Source organism: Telmatherina bonti (genome assembly GCF_933228915.1).
Source record: "Telmatherina bonti genome assembly, chromosome: 21".
In the NCBI taxonomy this organism is placed as follows: domain Eukaryota; kingdom Metazoa; phylum Chordata; class Actinopteri; order Atheriniformes; family Telmatherinidae; genus Telmatherina; species Telmatherina bonti.
Genome location: NC_136630.1, coordinates 5,561,856 through 5,582,412, shown reverse-complemented (window position 1 = coordinate 5,582,412; position 20,557 = coordinate 5,561,856). Strand labels below are relative to the sequence as shown.

At 42.0% G+C, this 20,557-nt stretch overlaps 1 protein-coding gene across 1 annotated transcript; it reads right to left on the bottom strand.

Annotated features, from left to right (window-relative positions):
- Positions 1-500: 500 nt before the first annotated feature.
- grb7 (growth factor receptor bound protein 7) lies at positions 501-18,445 on the bottom strand (the record flags this gene model as incomplete). Its single annotated transcript, XM_079261160.1, has 15 exons — positions 501-647; positions 725-818; positions 891-978; positions 1,052-1,109; positions 3,331-3,447; positions 3,534-3,617; positions 3,714-3,812; positions 4,105-4,215; positions 4,303-4,440; positions 5,330-5,404; positions 6,740-6,861; positions 6,937-7,093; positions 10,607-10,733; positions 18,093-18,219; positions 18,415-18,445. The coding sequence occupies 15 exons, from the start codon at positions 18,443-18,445 to the stop codon at positions 501-503; spliced, it is 1,575 nt and encodes a 524-aa protein (XP_079117286.1).
- Positions 18,446-20,557: the final 2,112 nt, after the last annotated feature.

Here is a 20,557-nt window from a genome sequence, read left to right as displayed (position 1 = left end):
AATAAGAAAATAATGTACAGAGAATTTCCTGGAAATGTACATGCTACATGGCTGCAAACTGGGACTCAACACATGAGTTTCTTTCTTGTGTTCAGGGCTGATAACCCCCCAACAGGCTCAGAGCGCCCTCTGGTGGCCGCCGCCGCTCACTGACCTCTGATTCAGCTTCTCCTCCCGGCTGTGTGAAGGTTAAACATCCTGCTTCCTCAAACATCCCAAAGCGCTAAAAGTCCGTCCAACACAGCTAATTACCTCGTCTCTGAGGGGGGGGGGTGCCTGGTGATTAAGACTAAAAAGCAGCTTCTGTCTGGACGTGTTGTGGAACATAATTAAAACCACTAAAGAGAGGAGGAGCAGCTGATATGCTTCATCTCTGCCTCATACTTCCGACCGTGGCTCATCCTGCAGCTCTGACAGCTTCATCAAGGCGAGGCGGTGTGTGTGTGTGTGTGTGGGGGGGGGGGGGGGGGGGGGGGGGGGGGGGGGGGGTCGGCGTGCGGCTACAGAGCCACACAGACGCAGGGGTGTTTGAGGCACACCGGGAGGATGCCTTTGTTGATTTGGTGAAACTCCACCAGCTGCAGGAGGTCGATGAACAGCGTCACGCCGTCGTCTATGGTGAAGTACTTCCTGCCTCCTTTCTCGCACTGACAAGACGAGAACAAAGACGGTCAGGTCAGCGGGAGACGTCAGGACAGGGGGACGTTCCGACGGGGAGACTCACCGGGATCACCAGGTAATGTTTGGTCTTCAGCTGGAAGCACAGCGACAGGACGAAGCAGTGCTCGTGCTGCTGGCTGTCACGGATCAGGAACATCCTACGGAAACACATCCGGGAAGTCAAACACACACCGACACGGTGACAACCTGCTCTGGTTTAGTCCGCTCACCTGTCTACCAGCCCCTGCTTCTCAACCAGCCTCTCTGCTTCTCTTCTGGACACGCCGCCGTGGAACCACGGCTGCGTCTTGTGGATGGCTAAAAACAAAGCAGACAGAGCTGTAAGAACGTCAGGTGACGACAAGGAGCCGCGTCTCTCATGGCGACTTACAGGAAGGTCTGGCGGCTGAGTTCAGGTTGGGCAGGCTGCACCGCAGGGCTTCTCTCCTCTGTTGGCAACAACACAATGCATCATCATCATCATCATCATCCCTCTTCTCTCCTAAAATAGTTCCGGCTTCTGACATCTGAGGTTTTATTTGACTTATTTTATGGCTTTTCTAAGAAAACAGTCAAACTGCTCCGCGGTGGAATTCTGTTCAGACTCTTCAGATCTGAACAGAGACGAGTAGAACGACTGAAAATAAGTTTAAAAAAAAACAACAAAAAAAAAACTGTTGAAATGTTAAATAATTTAAAAAACAAAAATGAAAATTAAATATTGCATATTTTGCACTGATTTTAGAAATCAGCAAGAAGATGAATGTACATAAAATCTCACAGCACAAAACCTCCAAGTCATTTCAACTATGAGATATATATATATATATATATATATATATATATATATATATATATATATATATATAGTGATTTAATATAAAATGACATTTAAATAAATAATTACTTGAACTAAATCAAACCAGTCGGATTAATTTTGTCAACACAAACACAAACACTCGTGTCTCCAGACACCTGGCAAATAAAGCTGAAATTTAAATTAGTTAAAATAAATTAAATTGTTACAAATAAAATTTATGTTAAAAGTCAAAATTGTTAAACGCTAAAAATTTTTTGCTACAAAGTTTTTTTTCTAATATTAATTAATTAATCTAATATTAATTATTACTTTTATGGTGAAAACTTTTTAAAAATTCCAGAAGTTTCGGATTTTTCCTGAATTTTTCCCCATTTTTCTTAAAGCACCTGAATCCTGTAATCACACAGGAGTATGTGGCAATGAATCTGCCGCAATGTGGCGATGAACCTGCCGCAATGTGGCGATGAATCCGCCGCAATGTGGTGATGAACCCGCCGCAATGAATCCGCTGCAATGTGGTGATGAATCCGCTGCAATGTGGTGATGAATCCGCCGCAATATGGTGATGAATCCGCCGCAATGTGGCGATGAATCTGCCGCAATGTGGCGATGAATCCGCTGCATTGAATCCGCTGCAATGTGGTGATGAATCCGCTGCAATGTGGTGATGAATCCGCCGCAATGCGGCGATGAATCTGCCGCAATGTGGCGATGAATCCGCCGCATTGTGGTGATGAATCCGCCGCATTGTGGCGATGAATCCGCCGCAATGTGGCGATGAACCTGCTGCATTGAATCCGCTGCAATGTGGTGATGAATCCGCTGCAATGTGGTGATGAATCCGCCGCAATGTGGTGATGAATCCGCCGCAATGTGGCGATGAATCTGCCGCAATGTGGCGATGAATCCGCTGCATTGAATCTGCTGCAATGTGGTGATGAATCCGCTGCAATGTGGTGATGAATCCGCTGCAATGTGGCGATGAATCTGCCGCAATGTGGCGATGAATCCGCTGCATTGTGGTGATGAATCCGTTGCAATGTGGCGATGAATCCGCCGCAATGTGGCGATGAACCTGCTGCATTGAATCCGCCGCAATGTGATGAATCCGCTGCAATGTGGTGATGAATCCGCCGCAATGTGGTGATGAATCCGCCGCAATGTGGCGATGAATCTGCCGCAATGTGGCGATGAATCCGCTGCATTGAATCCGCTGCAATGTGATGAATCCGCTGCAATGTGGTGATGAATCCGCTGCAATGTGGCGATGAATCTGCCGCAATGTGGCGATGAATCCGCTGCATTGAATCCGCTGCAATGTGGTGATGAATCCGCTGCAATGTGGTGATGAATCCACCGCATGATGGCGATGAATCCGCCGCTTTGTGGCGATGAATCCACCGCAATATGACGATGAGTCAACATTCGCTCCTGCTGCCATCTAGCAAATCTAAGTGGTGAAACTGCCTGAAAGCTTTGCTGAAGTGAATATTAAACAGAAAAAGTGCCTTTTAAAAGCTGAAGCTGCATCTCTTGGTGAATTCAGCCACATTTTTCTTACATTTTTGCTCGTTGCTGCAGTTTTCTCTGCAGCATCATTTGGTTTCAGCCATTTGCCTCAGATTTCCATCTTCAGTCTCGTTTCCAGATGTTCTTTGTTTTAATAAAAACCCCCCAGCAGAGGGACATTTGGCAGCTCTCCCCCCATAATCCTCACACACACTGAAATTGGAGGTTTGGACATCACGTTTTGAACCATTATACCTCACGTTTCCAAACCAAACAGCAAAACTCTGAGAACTGGTTGGAAAGGTGAGAAATGCATGAAAGCTCCCCCCCTCCATCCTCACCCTCCAAGCCTGGCCCTCCTCCCTCTCTGCGCTCTGGGCCTCCATCGGGTTCTGGATGACCCGTCCTCCAGCCTTCCCTGAGAAGTCCATGGCCACCAGGCTGGCCTCGGACTTGGACTGCACACAACAGCACAAAACCAGTTAAACACACTTCGACGACACGGAGAGGTGAGACAGAGTCACGTTGTTGCATCACATCTCACTTTGCCATCTGAGAGGTTGGAGCCCTCCAGGCTCCTCGGGGCTGCCGTGGACAGCTGGTAGTTACGCTGCAGCTGCTTCCCGTACTGTAAAACACACACACACAAACGTGCACGGCATCAACCGGCCGGACAAAACGACACGCGAGTGGACAGAATGCAAGAAAAAGCAGAAGTAAACACCTTGAAGAGTCGGAAAGCAGATGTCCAACAGGAGCGTGTCTGTTCATTCTCAGCACACAGGATCTTCAGGTCCTGAACACGCATAAGATTTCTGGAAGGCTGCACACACACACACACACACACACACATACACGCACACACACGTGAGTCTAACACAGCTCGTTGTGGAGTTTTATCTTCCACCTTTAACTGTTGTTTCATGAAACGGAGGAAGTGGCGACACTCGTCGTGCAGGATCTGCTGTCAGACGGCCGGTTAGCTGCGGCTTGCTGGGCCAGAGTTCTGACATTTCCCAGCTGACAGGGAACACATCACTGTCCGAACAAGCAGGCAGAGGACCGAGACGTTGAGAAAACAGCAGCGGAGCACCGCAGCGCCTCCTGCTGGTCACCTTGATGCAGAAGGTGAAGTCTGAAGGAGCTCCGTACAGCTTCCGGCCGTTCACCACTGTGTAGACGTTCAGATCCTCCAGGTCAGCGACGCACTGCAGGTGCCGAGGCTCCTGAGACCCGAACACACAACAGAACACACACAGCGTGTTAAAGGAGGCTCTGGGCTGGAGGGATGCTGGGAAAACGGACTTCCTGACCTTGGACGAGCCCTTGGTGGAGCTGTAGAGCCCGGAGCGGCGCAGGAAGAAGTAAACCTTCTTCCAGGCCTTTCGACCGGCTTCTTTGGCGTGAAGGAAACCCTGGATCTCTGGACACGTCCCAGACCTCAGCAGGTTCTGCAGAACAAGCAGGGAATCACACCCAACTCCATGGGGAAATAAATCTTTACGTTTATCTCGTCATTATTTTTATTATTTACTGCTTTCAATCAGTTTAGTGTTGAATTTCTTTTGTTTTTCTTTTAGCTTATTCTTTCCTTATTTTTCTTTATTAACCTTTAAATCTGTTTAAATAAATAAAATGTATAGAGTGCTGTTTGCTTTAAAGGTAGAGTATGTAAGATCTTCAATATTTTCAAAATAAATTAATAAAATAACTACAATCATAATTATAAAAGTTTTTTGAACATGTAGCTTCCAGTCTGTCCATATTTGGTGTGTTATCAAATTACAAGTTTAATTAATGACAACTGACAAAAAGCACTTTTTTTTTTTTTTTACTGGTAGGAAAACATTTAAGAAGGGTCTTTAATAACACATCAAATATGGACAGACTGGAACCTACATGTTTAAAAAAAAAAAATTATGATTGTAGTTATTTTTTTAGTTATTTTGAAAATATTGAAAATCTTACATACTCCACCTTTAAATTATTTTATATTTTATTTATTTTTATTCTGTAAAGCACATTAAACTTCCACTATATTTAATTTTATTTCCATTTTTATTACTTATGTCGATTTCTGTTGTGTTTTTAATGCTGCTAAGTCTGCAGATTCCTTTTGGGAGAAATAAAACATCCATAAATAACTGTGTTTATGTGACAAATAAACATATTTCTCAGTAAGTAGAAGTAAATCCCGACAAGATGAAGGCAAGCGTCTCTTTGCAGCGATGCGTAAACCTCCATCAGATCACAGGTCAATACGTGAACCTCTTCTCTACAAACAGATGAAGTGAAGCAGAAGTAAATCAGAGAAGTTCCACCAATCAGCTCCTGCTTTACCTGAATGAGCTCTGATGATGTCATCCCTCTGCTGACATCAGCGCTGTCGGAGATCATGCTTTCTGGGAAGAAGAGCTGCGGGAGGAGGAAGAGGTCCGTCCTTAGACTCCGTTACGAAGTGAGGAGGCGGCTCGTGCTGCGACCGGCCCGGACGATGACCGGAGATCCATCCCCCCTCCTGCTTCTCGTCTCACCAACGTTCAAACCAACTTTCACACTTTATAAAAACATTTTACAAGCCAGTGTGAAATAAATACAATCAGTGAGCAGCTTCCAGAGTGTTTCAGGAACCTGAACGGGAACACCAGGAGATGTCCCACTTCTCCCGTCTCAGCTGCTGTCATTAAAAGGAGATCCAGTTGTGCTCATATTTATTCATATTTATTCATCCCCTTTCATTAAAGAAGGAAAAAAACAGCTGCCTGTAAATAAAGCTGAAATTGACTAAAGTAATAATAAATAAAAATTTTATGAAAATCATGACATTATTTTCTAATTCTGGTTCAATAGAAATATTTATTTTAAAAAGCAAACAAACAAGATAATTTATTACATATTACATCAGTCATAAAGTAATATTTAGTTGAACAATCCTTTAATGTTTCCGCTCCAGTCAGGTGTTTTCTGTTCCTCTCAGTCAGACTTCTGCACCTGTTGACAGGTATTTTGTCCCACCGTTCAACAGAAAAGTCTCTCATTTATCCAGGACACATTTGTTTGTTTGTTTGTTTTTTTCTTTCTTCAACTCAATTAAATTTTTAAAAAAAAAACAGTGTCTTATATTACTAAATTATATTTTTGCTAATATTTAGTTTTTGTTCCTATTTTAAGTCTCCAGTTATTTGAGTGACTGTTGTAAATTCAGCCTTTTCTTTAATAAAAGGAGATGAAGACATATGAACACAACTTTTGATTACGTGTCAGGAAACGGTTTTTCTTACATTTAATGTTCTGTTATGAAACACAAACCTGTATTTTTATTTAAATTCTGATTAAATTATTATGTGACATCAGAGATGAACTAAAAAAAAAGTCTCTGCTTGGATTAAACACGCTGGAAATTCCTCTAAATAAATCCTGATCAGACGGACGGCGGCGCCGCTTGGAGGCGGCGTGCGCACACGTTGAGAAGAACAGCAGCAGGGCGTGTGGGAGGTTCTTCAGAACCAGTTTCATGTGTGAACTGTCACCTTCATTTAACAAGGCAGGCGACAGACCAGAGCAGGCGTAACCAGACATCTGATGCATGACGTCAATCACTGGGGATCATAAATCACATGACACCAGGCCTCCCCAGCGTCTGCTACACCGACAACCGGTCCCGCCTGAAGATTCTGGTCGTGTTTGACGCTCTGCAGCGTCAAACACAGTGAGGTGTGTGTGGGGCGTAACGCACAGCGGGTTGCGTACCGTTGGTTTCCTGAAGAACTCGTACTTGGCGTAGTTTTTGCAGAAAATGAACCTCATGTCACCTTGCGGAGACCAGGTCGCCTGAACCTCCAGCACAACCTCGTGGTCCTCCAGGCATCTCTCTGAGGAGACAGGGTGAAGATGTTCATGGCGCCATGGAGGTGTGTGGTTGCGGTGGACGTGAGGCGGCGTTTTACCCAGGCCCAGCTTGGGGTGGTGCTCCAGCAGGGCCCAGTTCTCCTGGTCGCTGCAGTGAGCCGTCTGGACCAGCATGTGGCACACGTCTCTGGCCGTGGACCGGCGAGACACAAACACCGCCCGGCTGGTGCTGTCCTCTCCGTACACCTTTATCAGCTGAGGAAACAGTCACATGAAGAAAGATCCAGATTTAAAGCTTAAAACCTTTTTCTTTAACAAGTGAAACAAAACAAACACACACACACACACACACACACACACACACACACACACACACACACACACACACAGCCGCCTCGCCAGCACCAGGATGGACCCCCTTCACCTCCACGTCTGCCTTCATTCCTCGTGTCAGACGTTGGAAACGTTCCTCAGAGGTTTTGCTCCGGATCAACATGAAGCATCACAGTTACTGCAGGTTTTACGTAACCCAGGTGGGCTGTGCTGGTTAAACCAAGCCGTGCTGGGCCTAAGGGGACCAAAGTGGGCCAAAAACCATCCATGGCGCCATTCCAGCAGCAGCAGCCTGAAGCGTTGATCCTGACGGCAGGATGGATCCATGTTGTCATGATGTTTCCAGCAGTTTCTGATCCCACCATGTGAATGTTGGACCAGTTTCTCCATCTGGTCCAGTTCTGCTGATGGATGAACCCAATAAAATCCTGGCGAGTGTGTAAACATGCATCATGTCTGACTAGTTACGTAAGAGTTTGCTCAACATGAAACCAGATCTGTGTGGAGTTGATGAAATCTCGCTGTCAAGAGTTGAGCTGAACGTTGGTGAACGTGAGCTCTAATCTCACCGTCGCTTCGCATCGATGCCTCTTTCCAAGCAACAAAAGCTGAATTTGTTTTGACAAAGTGGACTGTGCGGTTTGCATTGAAAGGATGCTCCTCCCCCGTAATCCTCTCAGGTCAGTACGTAACCATGACTTCTCCTGACTCGGCGCCGACACTCGCCCAACCTGTCAGGACTCGGTAAGAGCAGCTGCAGGTTCCCGTCCGGCAGGTTTCTCCTCTTCTGCAGGATGCAGACGGCGTGCCAGAGAGCAGCAGGCCTGACCGTCCATTAACCTGCACTCAGTTAACCTCCCGTGCACATGCACGTGCACAGCCGCGGTGTCATGTCTGATGTGCAGAACGTTTGTCAGAGAAGTGGATCGGTTAAATCTTTCATCAGGCTGGAATTTAACTCGGTGTGTTCAAGTGGAACCTTCTCTCCACTTCACCCCACTTTGTTGCTTTCAACCTGCTGCACTCAAAGGGATTTTAAGATAAAACTTTTAGCACCTCCACATTTTCCCCGCCGACAGCCATCAGCCTCTTTAAAGACTGTGAATTTGCCGCAATTTTTCTTTTATTTCCACAATTACAAAGAAAATTTACAGGAAAGCAGGACAAAGCAGTCATTTCTGCATCATTTATCTCTACTTTTATTTCATTTAACACCATATAAACGCTTCTCAACTTGATTTTATAGTTTGCAAACAGCACTGAATTAAGCTGAACTGATCACCTGATTGATAACACTAACATCTAATCACCCAATCACATGGCAGCGACTCCAAGTGAAGCAACTTGCTGATGTTCAAACTGATCACAGTGAAGAAGGAAGGAGATTTAAGACGATTCACTGGCTTTTTCACGTAAAACACTGTTCAAGAGCAGTAATGCCGTTTTTAAAGCCATACTGAAACGTTACAGAAAGAGTATCCACCGTCCCCGTATCCCTGAAAAATCAGTGGAGGTCTGTACAATCCTAACAATCATATAATATGTCTAACCCCAACTGCCCCCACGGCTTGTGTTTATCTTTGTTTCTTAAAGGTGGGTCTGTTGCAGGTTTACATGAACCACAGACTCCAGAGCTCTGCTGTGGGTCGACTGTCAGACGCGGGGCTGGAGACTCGCCAGATCATGTCTGTGACAAGACATTGCTGTGAAAGTAGCCTGCAGGCTTACTGGGCTCCATCAGTGCAGGAAAAGACAAGAATGGGGCGATATTTTGTCCTCCCGCAGAGTCCCAAGTAGCAGTGGTCAGGCTGCTTGTCTGGAGCGAGCGGCAAACGCGGCAGGAGCGTTGGGAGCGAATAGGGCATTGGACACAAAAGTGGCCGTTTAGTGACTAGCATCGAGCGTTCAGCGTTTGACGCTCAAAACGCGTTTGGTCTGAACACACCGTTAGGGTAGCGAGGGACGCAGACTAATGTACGATCCACTCTGTGGTGCTCATTGGCTGCTCTGTTGTCAAAAAGGGTTTCTTTACATTGACAGCTCATCGTTGTGACAGCAACCAGTTCACACCTCTGCATCGTCCATTAATTTCTGATAAAGGACCCCTCGTCGGGCATTATCCTTATGTATTTTTCTCGTGGTTCTAAATGTGTGTGTCTGGGTGGGTGGGAGTGTAACTCCATATAGTATTTGTATGGTTTTTAGTGTATCCTGCAGCTGTAAAAGAGCGTAAAGGCTTACTCTGGTCCAATACATCAAGTGGCAATATTTATGTTCAAAATTGTCCGTGGTCCCTTATAAATAAAGATTTAACACAGTGTCGAAATGTTGATTAAAACTACACAGTCACTGAATTTACAGCCTTTTGTCAAAGGTTTGGACACACTTTCCCATTAAACCCAATGGGAAAGTGTGTCCAAACTTTTGACTGGTACTGTACGTTAGTTTATTCCTCTAATATTTAAAAGTTTGTTCTGTTTTTCTTTTTATGCACATGTGCATAAATACGTTAAAGATCAAAATGATGGCTACATAATATTTTTACATATGAAAATAAAGAAATCTGACCTAAAACAGCGAGGAAGTGTCGGCTCCAGATGCTGGGTTGGGGTTAGGGTTGCTCTGCCCTGAAGAAAGAAGGCAACGCTGCTAAAGTTGTACAACTTGCGTCTCGGCTTCTTCACCCTCCTGTTTCTACACAACACGGCCCGAGGCCAGTGTCGCAGGCTCATATGCAGACGTAATTGCAGACATGCTGATTCTGGCCACATTTCAAAACAAGACATGACAACACAGATCTGCTTTCAGTCACATCACCAGCAGGCTTCCCCTGAGCTGCTGGCAAACAGGTCAAAACACATCCAGAAGATCCCCTTGCTGATGTCACCTGTCTGGCCCTGCAGATCTGAGCAGGTGTGCTGGGATTTACACAGCCATTGCTAACTTTCTGTCCAAACAAACACGTCTTTAAGGAAAAGCCTGGAGTTATCCACCATCATTGTAACACCTGACAGTAATCCCCTGTAAAGGCAAGAAGCAACCAAGCATCACCGCATCACTCGGCACTTCTTCTGACTCGTCCTCGACACTCAACATTGAGGACTGTAGCTTTTTTTTTTTTTTTCTTTGTGACCAAACGCCTCTCCAACAGACAGAGAAAAATACACCAGTGGGGACTATTTTCTGCAGCGGATTAATATAAACTTGCTCACACGGTTGCTTTTGTTCCTTTCTGCTTTAAACATAAGGATTTCCTTCAACCCAAACAAACATTTCACCTTTCACAAGCTGCTCTTCAAGCAGGAAATTTCTGGAAAGAAAGTTTTTCAACCTATAAAAGTCACGAAATAGAACAGAGACGATGAACGACTTAATAAAAGCGATGACGACGTTCCTCAGACATTTTGGATTTTAAAGCAGCTGCTCACAACTTACGTGTTTGTCACTGGACTGAGGTGGGAGCGAACCCAAGAGCACAGGCGACCTGGCGGGGCTGCAGAGCTCTGGAAAGGGGTTGGGAATGGCGGGAACAGAGGATGAAAACGACTCGCTGCCCTTCATCCTAGAAAATAAAACAGTGAAATGAGCAGAATGACTCCGATTGTTGAGCTGCAGTTACAGAATGTTTTTATTTCAGAGTTAATTATCCAAATGAAACAGTAATTATGAATAAAAGTTTACGTGGAAAACGCGTTTATTTGTTTTACTTTTTTCCACTTTAGATGTGGGGGTTGGGAAGGATTCTGATTGGACGTACTTACATCTACCAAACACAAACACCACTTCCTGCTTCTCGTCTCTTCAGATATAACATGGAAAAAAATCACATAAGAACTGTTTTTGTTTTGATTCTGATTATAATTGTAAAGCAGCAGCTCGACACGAGAAACTGCTTCACTGTTTCCAGCAGCTGAGGAGGAGGAAGAAAAAGTAGCGGAGACGGAGCAGTCATCGAGATGGGACGAGGGAACGAACATGCACAGAACAAGTTAACTTGGAGCAGAACGTTTACATGACAAAGGAATTAGTCAGTCTGGATTTAAAATAAAATAAACCAGCAATTACTTCAGAATGCAGGTTAATTCAGAATCTGCATTTTCATTCTGAATTAGCCATTTACATGGTTGTTTTTCCCCTTTTAGTCAAGATTAAAGCTCATATGGCCTCTGGGTGGAGAGCAGGCCTGTCAAAAGAAAAAACTGCTTCTCACACACTAACAGATTCTTAAAGTTAGTATCTGGTTAGATCTTATTTGGCACATGTATCGATACCTGAATGCCACTTTGGCATCTGCTGGTTCACAGAAAACCATTGTAAACAGGCACGGTACCGGGCAGCCCTGTCCCTTCAGCATCTTGCTGGAGGAACCCTTGTTTACGGAGCTTCCAACTGAGCATCTTGTCCTTACAGTTAGCAAGTTTTACCTCTAAAATGAGACACATTTAAGCGGTTTTCTTTGAAGCCACTCCACTACATTAGTGGAACGGCATTCCCGCTGGTGCATGATGAACCAAACTGACAGTTTGTCGAGCAGCATGAGGTCCATGGCTGTTAGTCATCGGTGTATAATAATGATAGCCTGCAGAAGAAGCCATTTACTTCCAGGTATTCCAGCTTCTTGTTTGCTTGTTTCCACTGATCCAGTTTTATTTGAGGTCAAAGCGAGTTACAGTTTGTTCCTGTGTTTCTGAGTTCTCTAGTCAGGTTGGAAATACTGTATAAATTGGTTTTATAATGTTTCCAGGAAGAAGCCTACATAGATTTCTCAGAGAAATCCAAAGATAATACGTTGGATTTATTTATTCTTTACAGGACGGAGGGGATTTAATCAGAATGAAGATGCGTTTCCATCACCTAGAAGTGTGCAAAAATTAAATATTACAATAATAAAATGCACATAGAAACATCTACATTTAAAAAAAAAAAAAAAAAGTGTTAAAAACTGCTTTAAAAAAAGACTTTACGCTCTCGTTAGGTGGTTTTAAAGATGTTTTGACGTGACATAAGAGGTCATGTGACTAGTTTATTTTTGGTAAAGATGGCGCAGTGTGGAACAAACAGCGAATTTCAGTAGAAAAGCTTTGAAAAGCTGTAGCAAATTCTCCACAGCAAGTAGAAAACCCCCAAATAACGCAAAATGGCTACATCGTCCAGGTGATGAGATTTTACGAGAACTAAGACCATTCAATGGAAATACCAACAAATCACAACTGTTTGTTGTCAAAACCTAAAAATATTGCATGTATTTTGTAAAAAAAAAATGTAATGGAAATGTAGCTGGAGACTTTTTGCTTCTTTACATTATTATTAGGGGTGGCAAATCAAATCAAAAAAAAATTTTTTTTTTTTTTTAAATTGGGATTTTTTGTCTCACAATTTTGAAATAGTATTTTTTAATAAATAAAAATAATCCATTATAAAATTATCATTTTTAAAAAAAAATTTTATTGATCTTTTTACTCACTTTCTTGGACATTGTAGCAGCAGAATGATGGTCTGGCTATTGCGTTTTTTCCTAATTGAAAGGAATAAAAATGACTAGCAAAAAAAAAAAAGTTTTGTACTTTTTTTAAAATTTGTTTTGAATTTACAAAAATCAGCAATATCGACAAATTGTGAAAATTGCAATTTAAATCAATTCGGCACCCAAAAAATATCGGAATCAAATTTTAAAATTTGTTTTGAATTTACAAAAATCAGCAATATCGACAAATTGTGAAAATTGCAATTTAAATCAATTCGGCACCCAACAAATATCGGAATCAAATTTTAAAATTTGTTTTGAATTTACAAAAATCAGCAATATCGACAAATTGTGAAAATTGCAATTTAAATCAATTCGGCACCCAAAAAATATCGGAATCAAATCGGAACAAAAGCATATAGTCACAGCTCTAGTTATTATATCATCCTATCATGTGGAGCTGTAAGCAGGGTTTATTAGTCAGCTAAATTGACAACTCAGGGTTGGGACCAGGAGGCAGAATTGTAGTCCTACACACTTTTCTGCAGCTTCCCACCTGCCGCCGCCCACCCAAAACCCCATTCCGACCTTATACAACTCCCCAGCAGTAAGAATTAAACAACACAAAAACACTTCTGGGGTTAATTGTGAGAACCTCATAAAAATAAAAACAATAGATCTAATAAAATCTGAAAATAAGACAATAAAGTGTGGCCTACTGAATATCAGATCCCTCCCAAATAAGTCTTTATTAGTCAATGACTTGATAGGTGATCACCACATTGATTTATTCTGTCTTACGGAAACCTGGTTACAGCAAGAGGATTATGTTAGTATTAATGAAGCTACGCCAGCTAACTATTTAAACTTTCACATTCCTAGAACTACAGGCAGAGGAGGAGGTGTTGCAGCTATTTTTAAGTCAGAATTTTTAATTAATCCTAAGCACAAAACTAACTATAAATCCTTTGAATTCCTGACATTAAATTTATCTCATCCAAAATGGAATTCAGAGAAACCGCTCCTTTTAGCATTAGTGTATCGCCCACCTGGACCTTACTCCGAGTTTCTGACCGAATTCTCTGATCTCTTGTCTGAGTTAGTGCTGACTACTGATAAGGTCATTGTACTAGGTGATTTTAATATTCATGTTGACCATGAAAATGAGGGTTTAAACATTTCCTTTAGCTCTATTCTAAACTCAATTGGGTTTTCACAAAATGTCAGTGGAGCCACTCACTCTCATGGTCATACTCTTGATCTTGTTCTAACATCTGGTATTGAGACTGATGAGCTCAAAGTATTTCCTCAAAACCCTGTCTTGTCCGATCACTTCTTATTAACCTTTGAATTCACTTTATTTGATTACTCACTGACCAAAAATAAATTCTACTTTAGTAGATGTTTATCAGACAATAATATTACAAAATTTAAACAATCAATTGAATCAATTTTTTCACATCTACCATGTGCTAGCATGACTGAGAGTCCCCCTTTAAGCCTTACTCCTGCTCAGATTGATCAACATGCTGATACTATAACAGCTTCAATGCGTACAACCTTGGATAATGTTGCTCCCCTAAAGAAGAAGAAATTAGGTAAGATTATGAAGGCTCCCTGGTTTAATTCCCAGCTTCGAGCTCTAAAACAGGCATCAAGGCGTTTGGAAAACAAATGGCGTTCATCAGGACTAGAGGAGTCTCACTTAACCTGGAAAGAAAGTTTAATTGTATACAAAAAAGCCTTACGTACGGCAAGAACAGCTTATTATTCATCATTGATAGAGGAAAACAAAAACAACCCTCGGTTTCTTTTCAGCACTGTAGCTAGGCTTACTAGGAGCCGGAGCGCTGTGGAGCCATGTATTCCTTTCTCACTTAGCTGTGATGATTTCATGTATTTTTTCAGGAATAAAATTGACACTATTAGAGATTAAATTCACAATATTCTTCCTTCTACCTATAAGGTTGAGCCTGTTGTGGTCTCCGAAGCATCCTTAGAACCAGGATCTGACTTGTGTCTAAATAGTTTCTGTCCTGTCCAACCCTCTGAATTAACTAAAATAATAGCTTCATCTAAACCATCCACCTGTATCTTAGACCCTCTCCCAACGAGCCTCTTTAAGGACATTTTCCCTTTAATTAATACATCACTACTAAATCTTATCAATATGTCGTTAGTGACAGGATATGTACCACAATCATTTAAAACTGCTGTAATCAAGCCTTTACTTAAAAAGCAATCTCTGGATCCAGAGGTGATAGCAAATTATAGACCTATATCTAACCTCCCGTTTATGTCCAAAATTCTGGAGAAAATAGTTTCCGCTCAGCTACATGCCCACCTGAGCAGAAATAATTTATGCGAGGAGTTTCAGTCAGGATTTAGAGCTCATCATAGCACTGAGACGGCATTGGTGAAAGTTACTAATGACCTTCTTATGGCCTCAGACAAAGGATTTCTGTCCGTACTTATCTTGCTTGATCTTAGTGCTGCATTTGATACAGTCGATCATAACATTCTGTTACAAAGACTAGAACAGGTGGTTGGAATTACAGGTACAGCGTTAAGCTGGTTTAAATCATATTTATCTGATAGACTTCAGTTCGTTCATGTAAATGACAAGTCCTCCTCCCAAACTACAGTAAGTCATGGAGTTCCTCAAGGTTCTGTACTTGGACCAGTACTCTTCACGCTTTATATGCTCCCTTTAGGCAAAATTATTAGACAGCATGGAATAAACTTTCATTGTTATGCAGATGATACTCAACTATACTTATCCTTTAAACCAGATGAAACAAATCAGCCCGATAGGCTACAAAATTGTCTCATAGACATAAAGACTTGGATGTCTAGAAATTTTCTCCTCTTAAACTCAGATAAGACTGAAGTAATTCTCGTTGGATCTGAAAAACTCAGAGCTAAATTTTCCGGTTTTGTAATGAACCTGGATGGCATTACTTTAGCTTCCAGTGCTACAGTGAGAAACCTTGGAGTAATATTTGACCCTGACCTGTCCTTTGGCCCACATATTAAGCAGGTTACTAAAACAGCCTTCTTTCATTTACGTAATATAGCCAAAATTAGGGACATTCTGTCTCGGAGTGATGCAGAAAAACTGGTTCACGCTTTTGTTACTTCGAGACTAGATTACTGTAACTCTCTATTACTGGGCTGTCCTAAATATGCCCTGAAAAGCCTTCAGCTGATCAAGAATTCTGCAGCCAGAGTCCTGACCAGAACCAGCAGGAGAGATCATATTTCTCCAGTTTTAGCCTCTCTTCATTGGCTGCCTGTTGAATCTAGAATAGAATTTAAAATACTTCTCCTTACATATAAAGCCCTCCACAACCAGGCACCACTATATATCAAAGACCTCATTGTTCCTTATATACCAAGTAGAGTACTTCGTACGCAGACTGCAGGCTTACTTGTGGTTCCTAGAGTCCCAAAGAGCCGAGCAGGAGGCAGAGCCTTTGGTTATCAGGCCCCTCTCTTATGGAATAAGCTCCCAGTTAGTGTTAGGGAAGCAGACACCCTCCCCACCTTTAAGACTAGGCTGAAGACTTATCTTTTTGATAAGTCCTATAGCTAGGGATGGTTAGCATCCCTTAGTTATGCTGCTATAGGTTTAGACTGCTGAGGGACATTTCCTGATACACTGAGCTTCTTTCTTTTTCTCTTTATCTCTCTCTTCCCCCCCCCCCCATAACAGTGTTGCATCATTAACATGTATGTCTCCTGTCTCAGCAGGTCTCCCTGGCCGGGAGTAGCAGTTCCTGTTGTCTGTTGTCTTTCTGTCCTCTTCCCCCCACACAGCAGAGGCAGATGGCTGCCTGTCCTGTGCCGGGTTCTGCCGGAGGTTTCCTTCCTGTTAAAAGGGAGTTTTTTCCTTCCCACTGTTGCCAGTGTGCTTGCTCAGGATGGGAGATTGAGTTGGACTCAACTCAATCTGTTGGTTTCCTTATATAGGCTGTTATGAATTGGCCTTCATTATGTTTTCCCCTCTGTCTGTAAAGCGTCTTGAGATGGCATTGCCGTGATTTGACGCTATATAAATAAAGTTGAATTGAATTGAATTGGCTTTTAAACATTTATTATGTTGAGAAATTAACGCGGAAAAATCATGTTTATTTATTTGACAATAATCTAATATAAAAAAAGATAAACACCAAGAGAAGTAAAGTTTCCTCAGAGTGCCCCGACAGTGATGACAGTGATTTGTAGAGCTGTGACGATATGCTTTTGTCCCGATGAGATTCAGTTTTTTAGAGTGCCAATTCAAATTTCAATTGCGATTCTCACGATTCTTCGATATTGCTGATTGTTGTAGATTAAAAGCAGAAAAATGTATAAAACTTTTACTTGCTCGTCATTTTTCTTGATTTCAATTAGGAAAAAAAAGCACAGTAGCCAGACCATTATTCTGCTATAACACCCAAGAAGACATGTAAAAAGATCAATAAAAACAATAAAAATGACAAAAATTTTATAATGGATTATTTTTATTTAGTTAAAACTTTTTTAAATTTTTTTTGTTAAAATTTTTTTTTTTTTTTTTTTTGCTGACGCTGTCTGAATGAGAAGCAGCAACTCAGCTGAAGATTTTACAAACGTACATCAACTGTGGCTGCGAACTGTGAAAATCCATTTCAAGCTAACAAACATGCTGCGTTATCTTTACTCAACCTGAACCGGTTGAAAACCTTGCGATGAAATTGTGACAGTAGGTGAAACGGTGGAAAATTCCTGCAGTGTTATTTATCCATTACCAGTAACTAACTCACCAGATTTGTCTGAACAGCTGATCTGATTAACACACTGCTGCTGACCGTTTATGGCACCCCAAACAGATTATTTACCTACAAACAGATTAAACTGAGTCTAAACAATTAAAAATGTTGCCAAAATAACAAAAAACTGAATTAAAAGCAGCTGAACAGGGGCTGTACACTCCTCATTGCCAGTAAACTTTCATTTTGTCGTTGCATCTTTATGACGTTGCATCTTCAGAGGAACCAGTTTGTTAAGATCAAATTTAGACAACAAGAAAATCCCTAACTTGACACTTTAAGCTGCGATTTACTCTGAAAACTTCCTGGTTTTGTTTCGCTGTGCTGCTGCATGGGGGAGTCACGCTTTCAGCTGCTCCGTCATGTGTAATTACAGCTTTAACACCTTAATGGTGACGAGAAAACAATGCGGCCATGACGCTTCTGACAGCTCAAGACACGCAGTGAAGAAAGACTGAAAGTCTCCTCATTGACAGCTCCCAGCCCTCTGCACGCAGGGAGGATCGGCCGACTGGTTCCTGCTTTAAACATCAGATGACTTCTGACCTGCTGTTGAATCACAGACTTGAGTCAACATCCTCCTCCCTCCTGAAGCCATGACTCATGTCCACTTTGAACATGAATAAGCTGCAGTCTATTAAGTGCTTGTGCCTGCTGGTCGTACCTGTTTGAGGGGATGAGGATGGACTGGGAGCGGCGGATGGACGGCGAGTCGGCGACCAGCGGAGCGAGAGTCAGAGTAGAGCTGCCCAGCATTTCCGTCCAGTTACCTTCCACCTCCATCATGTTACCTGAGGAAAAGGAGAGCTGTTAGGACGACTACGCTTGTACTGAGCTCCACATGCAAACCATCATACACAGTGCTGCGGAGGAAGACTCCATTGATTAGAAAATATTCACAATACAGTTAAATATTTACATTAAATGTTAAATCTTTGACGCTGAAAGGGGTCTCAAAGGGGGCGGGGCTTTGTGTGGAAGCGAACCTGAACTGCTGAACAGCTCGCCGTTACCCATTCGCCAGTCCGCCTCATGTCCGTAGTCTTAAAACCTGTTTTTTACTCGCTGAGAATCGCTCTTACTAGAACTTCTTTAATTGTTTTTATTGTGTCTTTTATTATATAATGATAATATTTTACTCATGTCATGCATTTTATGTTGCTATTTGTTGTCTTGTTCAGCACTTTGTGCTGCTGTGGTTGTTGATAAAAGGTTTCATAAATAAACTGGTTAGAATTAAAATGCACTTTATTAATAAAGTCATTTCAACAATGACTTAATGAAATTTTCTGTAGATGAACTAACTTGAAGTCCTCTTTAGAAGAAAGTGTTTTAGATAAGATTTATTCGTGGGGAAATTTTTATTTGACTGACAGACATCTGCTCAGTGTGATACTGGGAAGTAAGCTTAGCTACATTTTCCATCAGCTAACAGAATATTGGTTAAACAAGAGTTTCTTGTGTGAAGAAATAAAGATTTTAGTGACGAATTTATCAAAAAAACTGACTGTAGCTCAACGTTGACATAATCACATGCTAGTTTTTCATGATGCTAATCTGAGCAGCTAGCTAAACTGGACTAGATTTTCCATCACTACGTCAGCTAACAGAATATTGCTTAAACCTAATAAATTACTTTCTTGCCAAAGAGTTTCTTGTGTGAAGAAATAAAGATTTAAGTGATGAATTTATCAGAAAGACTGTAGCTCAATGTTGACATAATCCCATGATAGTTTTTCAAAATGCTAATCTGAGCAGCTAGCTAATTTTGGCTAGATTTTCCATCACTACTTCAGCTAAGCTAACAGAATATTGGTTTTAGCTAATAAATGATTTCCAATCAGTTTCTTCTTGGTTGAATAAAACTTTTAGTGACAAGTAAATCAGTAAACTGACTGTAGCTCAGTCTTGACATTATTTTTTTTATGAGCATCCAACATGTGACTTGATGTTAATCAGAAAATAAGGCGTTTCGCTGCATTTACAGCAAACACAACCGTTTCTACTTTTCCTGTGAAACTAACAGTAGAGATGTTTTCAGATCAGCTGAAAGTACATTTGTCATACAGGAAATAACTGCAGAACATAAGATAAATAAACAAGCGATGCCAAAACAACATCGCGGCTGGGTTGTGCTTTTGTTACCTAAAATAGACGTGTGGCTGCCAGCCAGGGATAAATCTGAACCTGATTTTTCACAAACAACTCTCGCTGTCAAGGCCGTCTTTATGCTGAAGCCCAGGTAAGCCCACAGAGTTTAGGGGCCGATCATTTTTGAGAAGAAATTACCTTAAAAATTAATTGTTATGTAACTTGTAAGTTCTACTGTTAGTCAGCATCTTATGCACATCTGAGAGTGATGATTGATCCAAATGAACCCGTTGCCACCATGCCAAATCCTGCCCCCTCTGTGCAAACTCTAAACGCAAAGCCCAGCTCTTTGACATGGACGCGCAATGACGCATGTAGTCACACAGGTACAGCTAAAACCGGATCTCTTATGTTCCCAGTCTGCGTGTGCAATCTAGAATTTTCCGTGGGGCTGAACCACAGTTTGTGGGTAATTTAGTGATAAATTGTAAAAAGTACAAACATGTTGCAGACTGTTTAAGTGAGGGTTTGTGTGTAACGTGGTTTGCAGCATGGCGAGTTTGGAGAGAAAACGTGATCTAGCAAAGAAATCTGATTAATACACAAATAAACGCTGTATGGAAGCAAATTTATGAGCAAGTTAATGGTGTCAATTGAATGCAAACAGGGGATGAAGGAAAAAGGCGGAATAAAGACATCAGTCGGTGAATAAAAGAAAAATAGCCAAAGAAATCCAGCTACTGGAAAAAGAAAAAAGGAAACAAAAAAACCCTTTTCGCTTTCAGTGAATGACCGCGCGTGGAAACCTAAAAACCGTAACCATCCAGCGACACAATATTTAGGACTTGGACAGCACATCTGGGGATCCCAGCTGTGACGCGCAACATCTGTCACCTGCAGGTGTGTGTGACTCTCCTTTCCACATCCATCATGAGTTCCTCCAAAATGCTGGATAAGCCACGTTTTGTTTCATCGTTCATCCCACAAATCTTCACACGAGGATGAAGAACGCGTTCTCTGCGTCTCCTTACTTTGTTT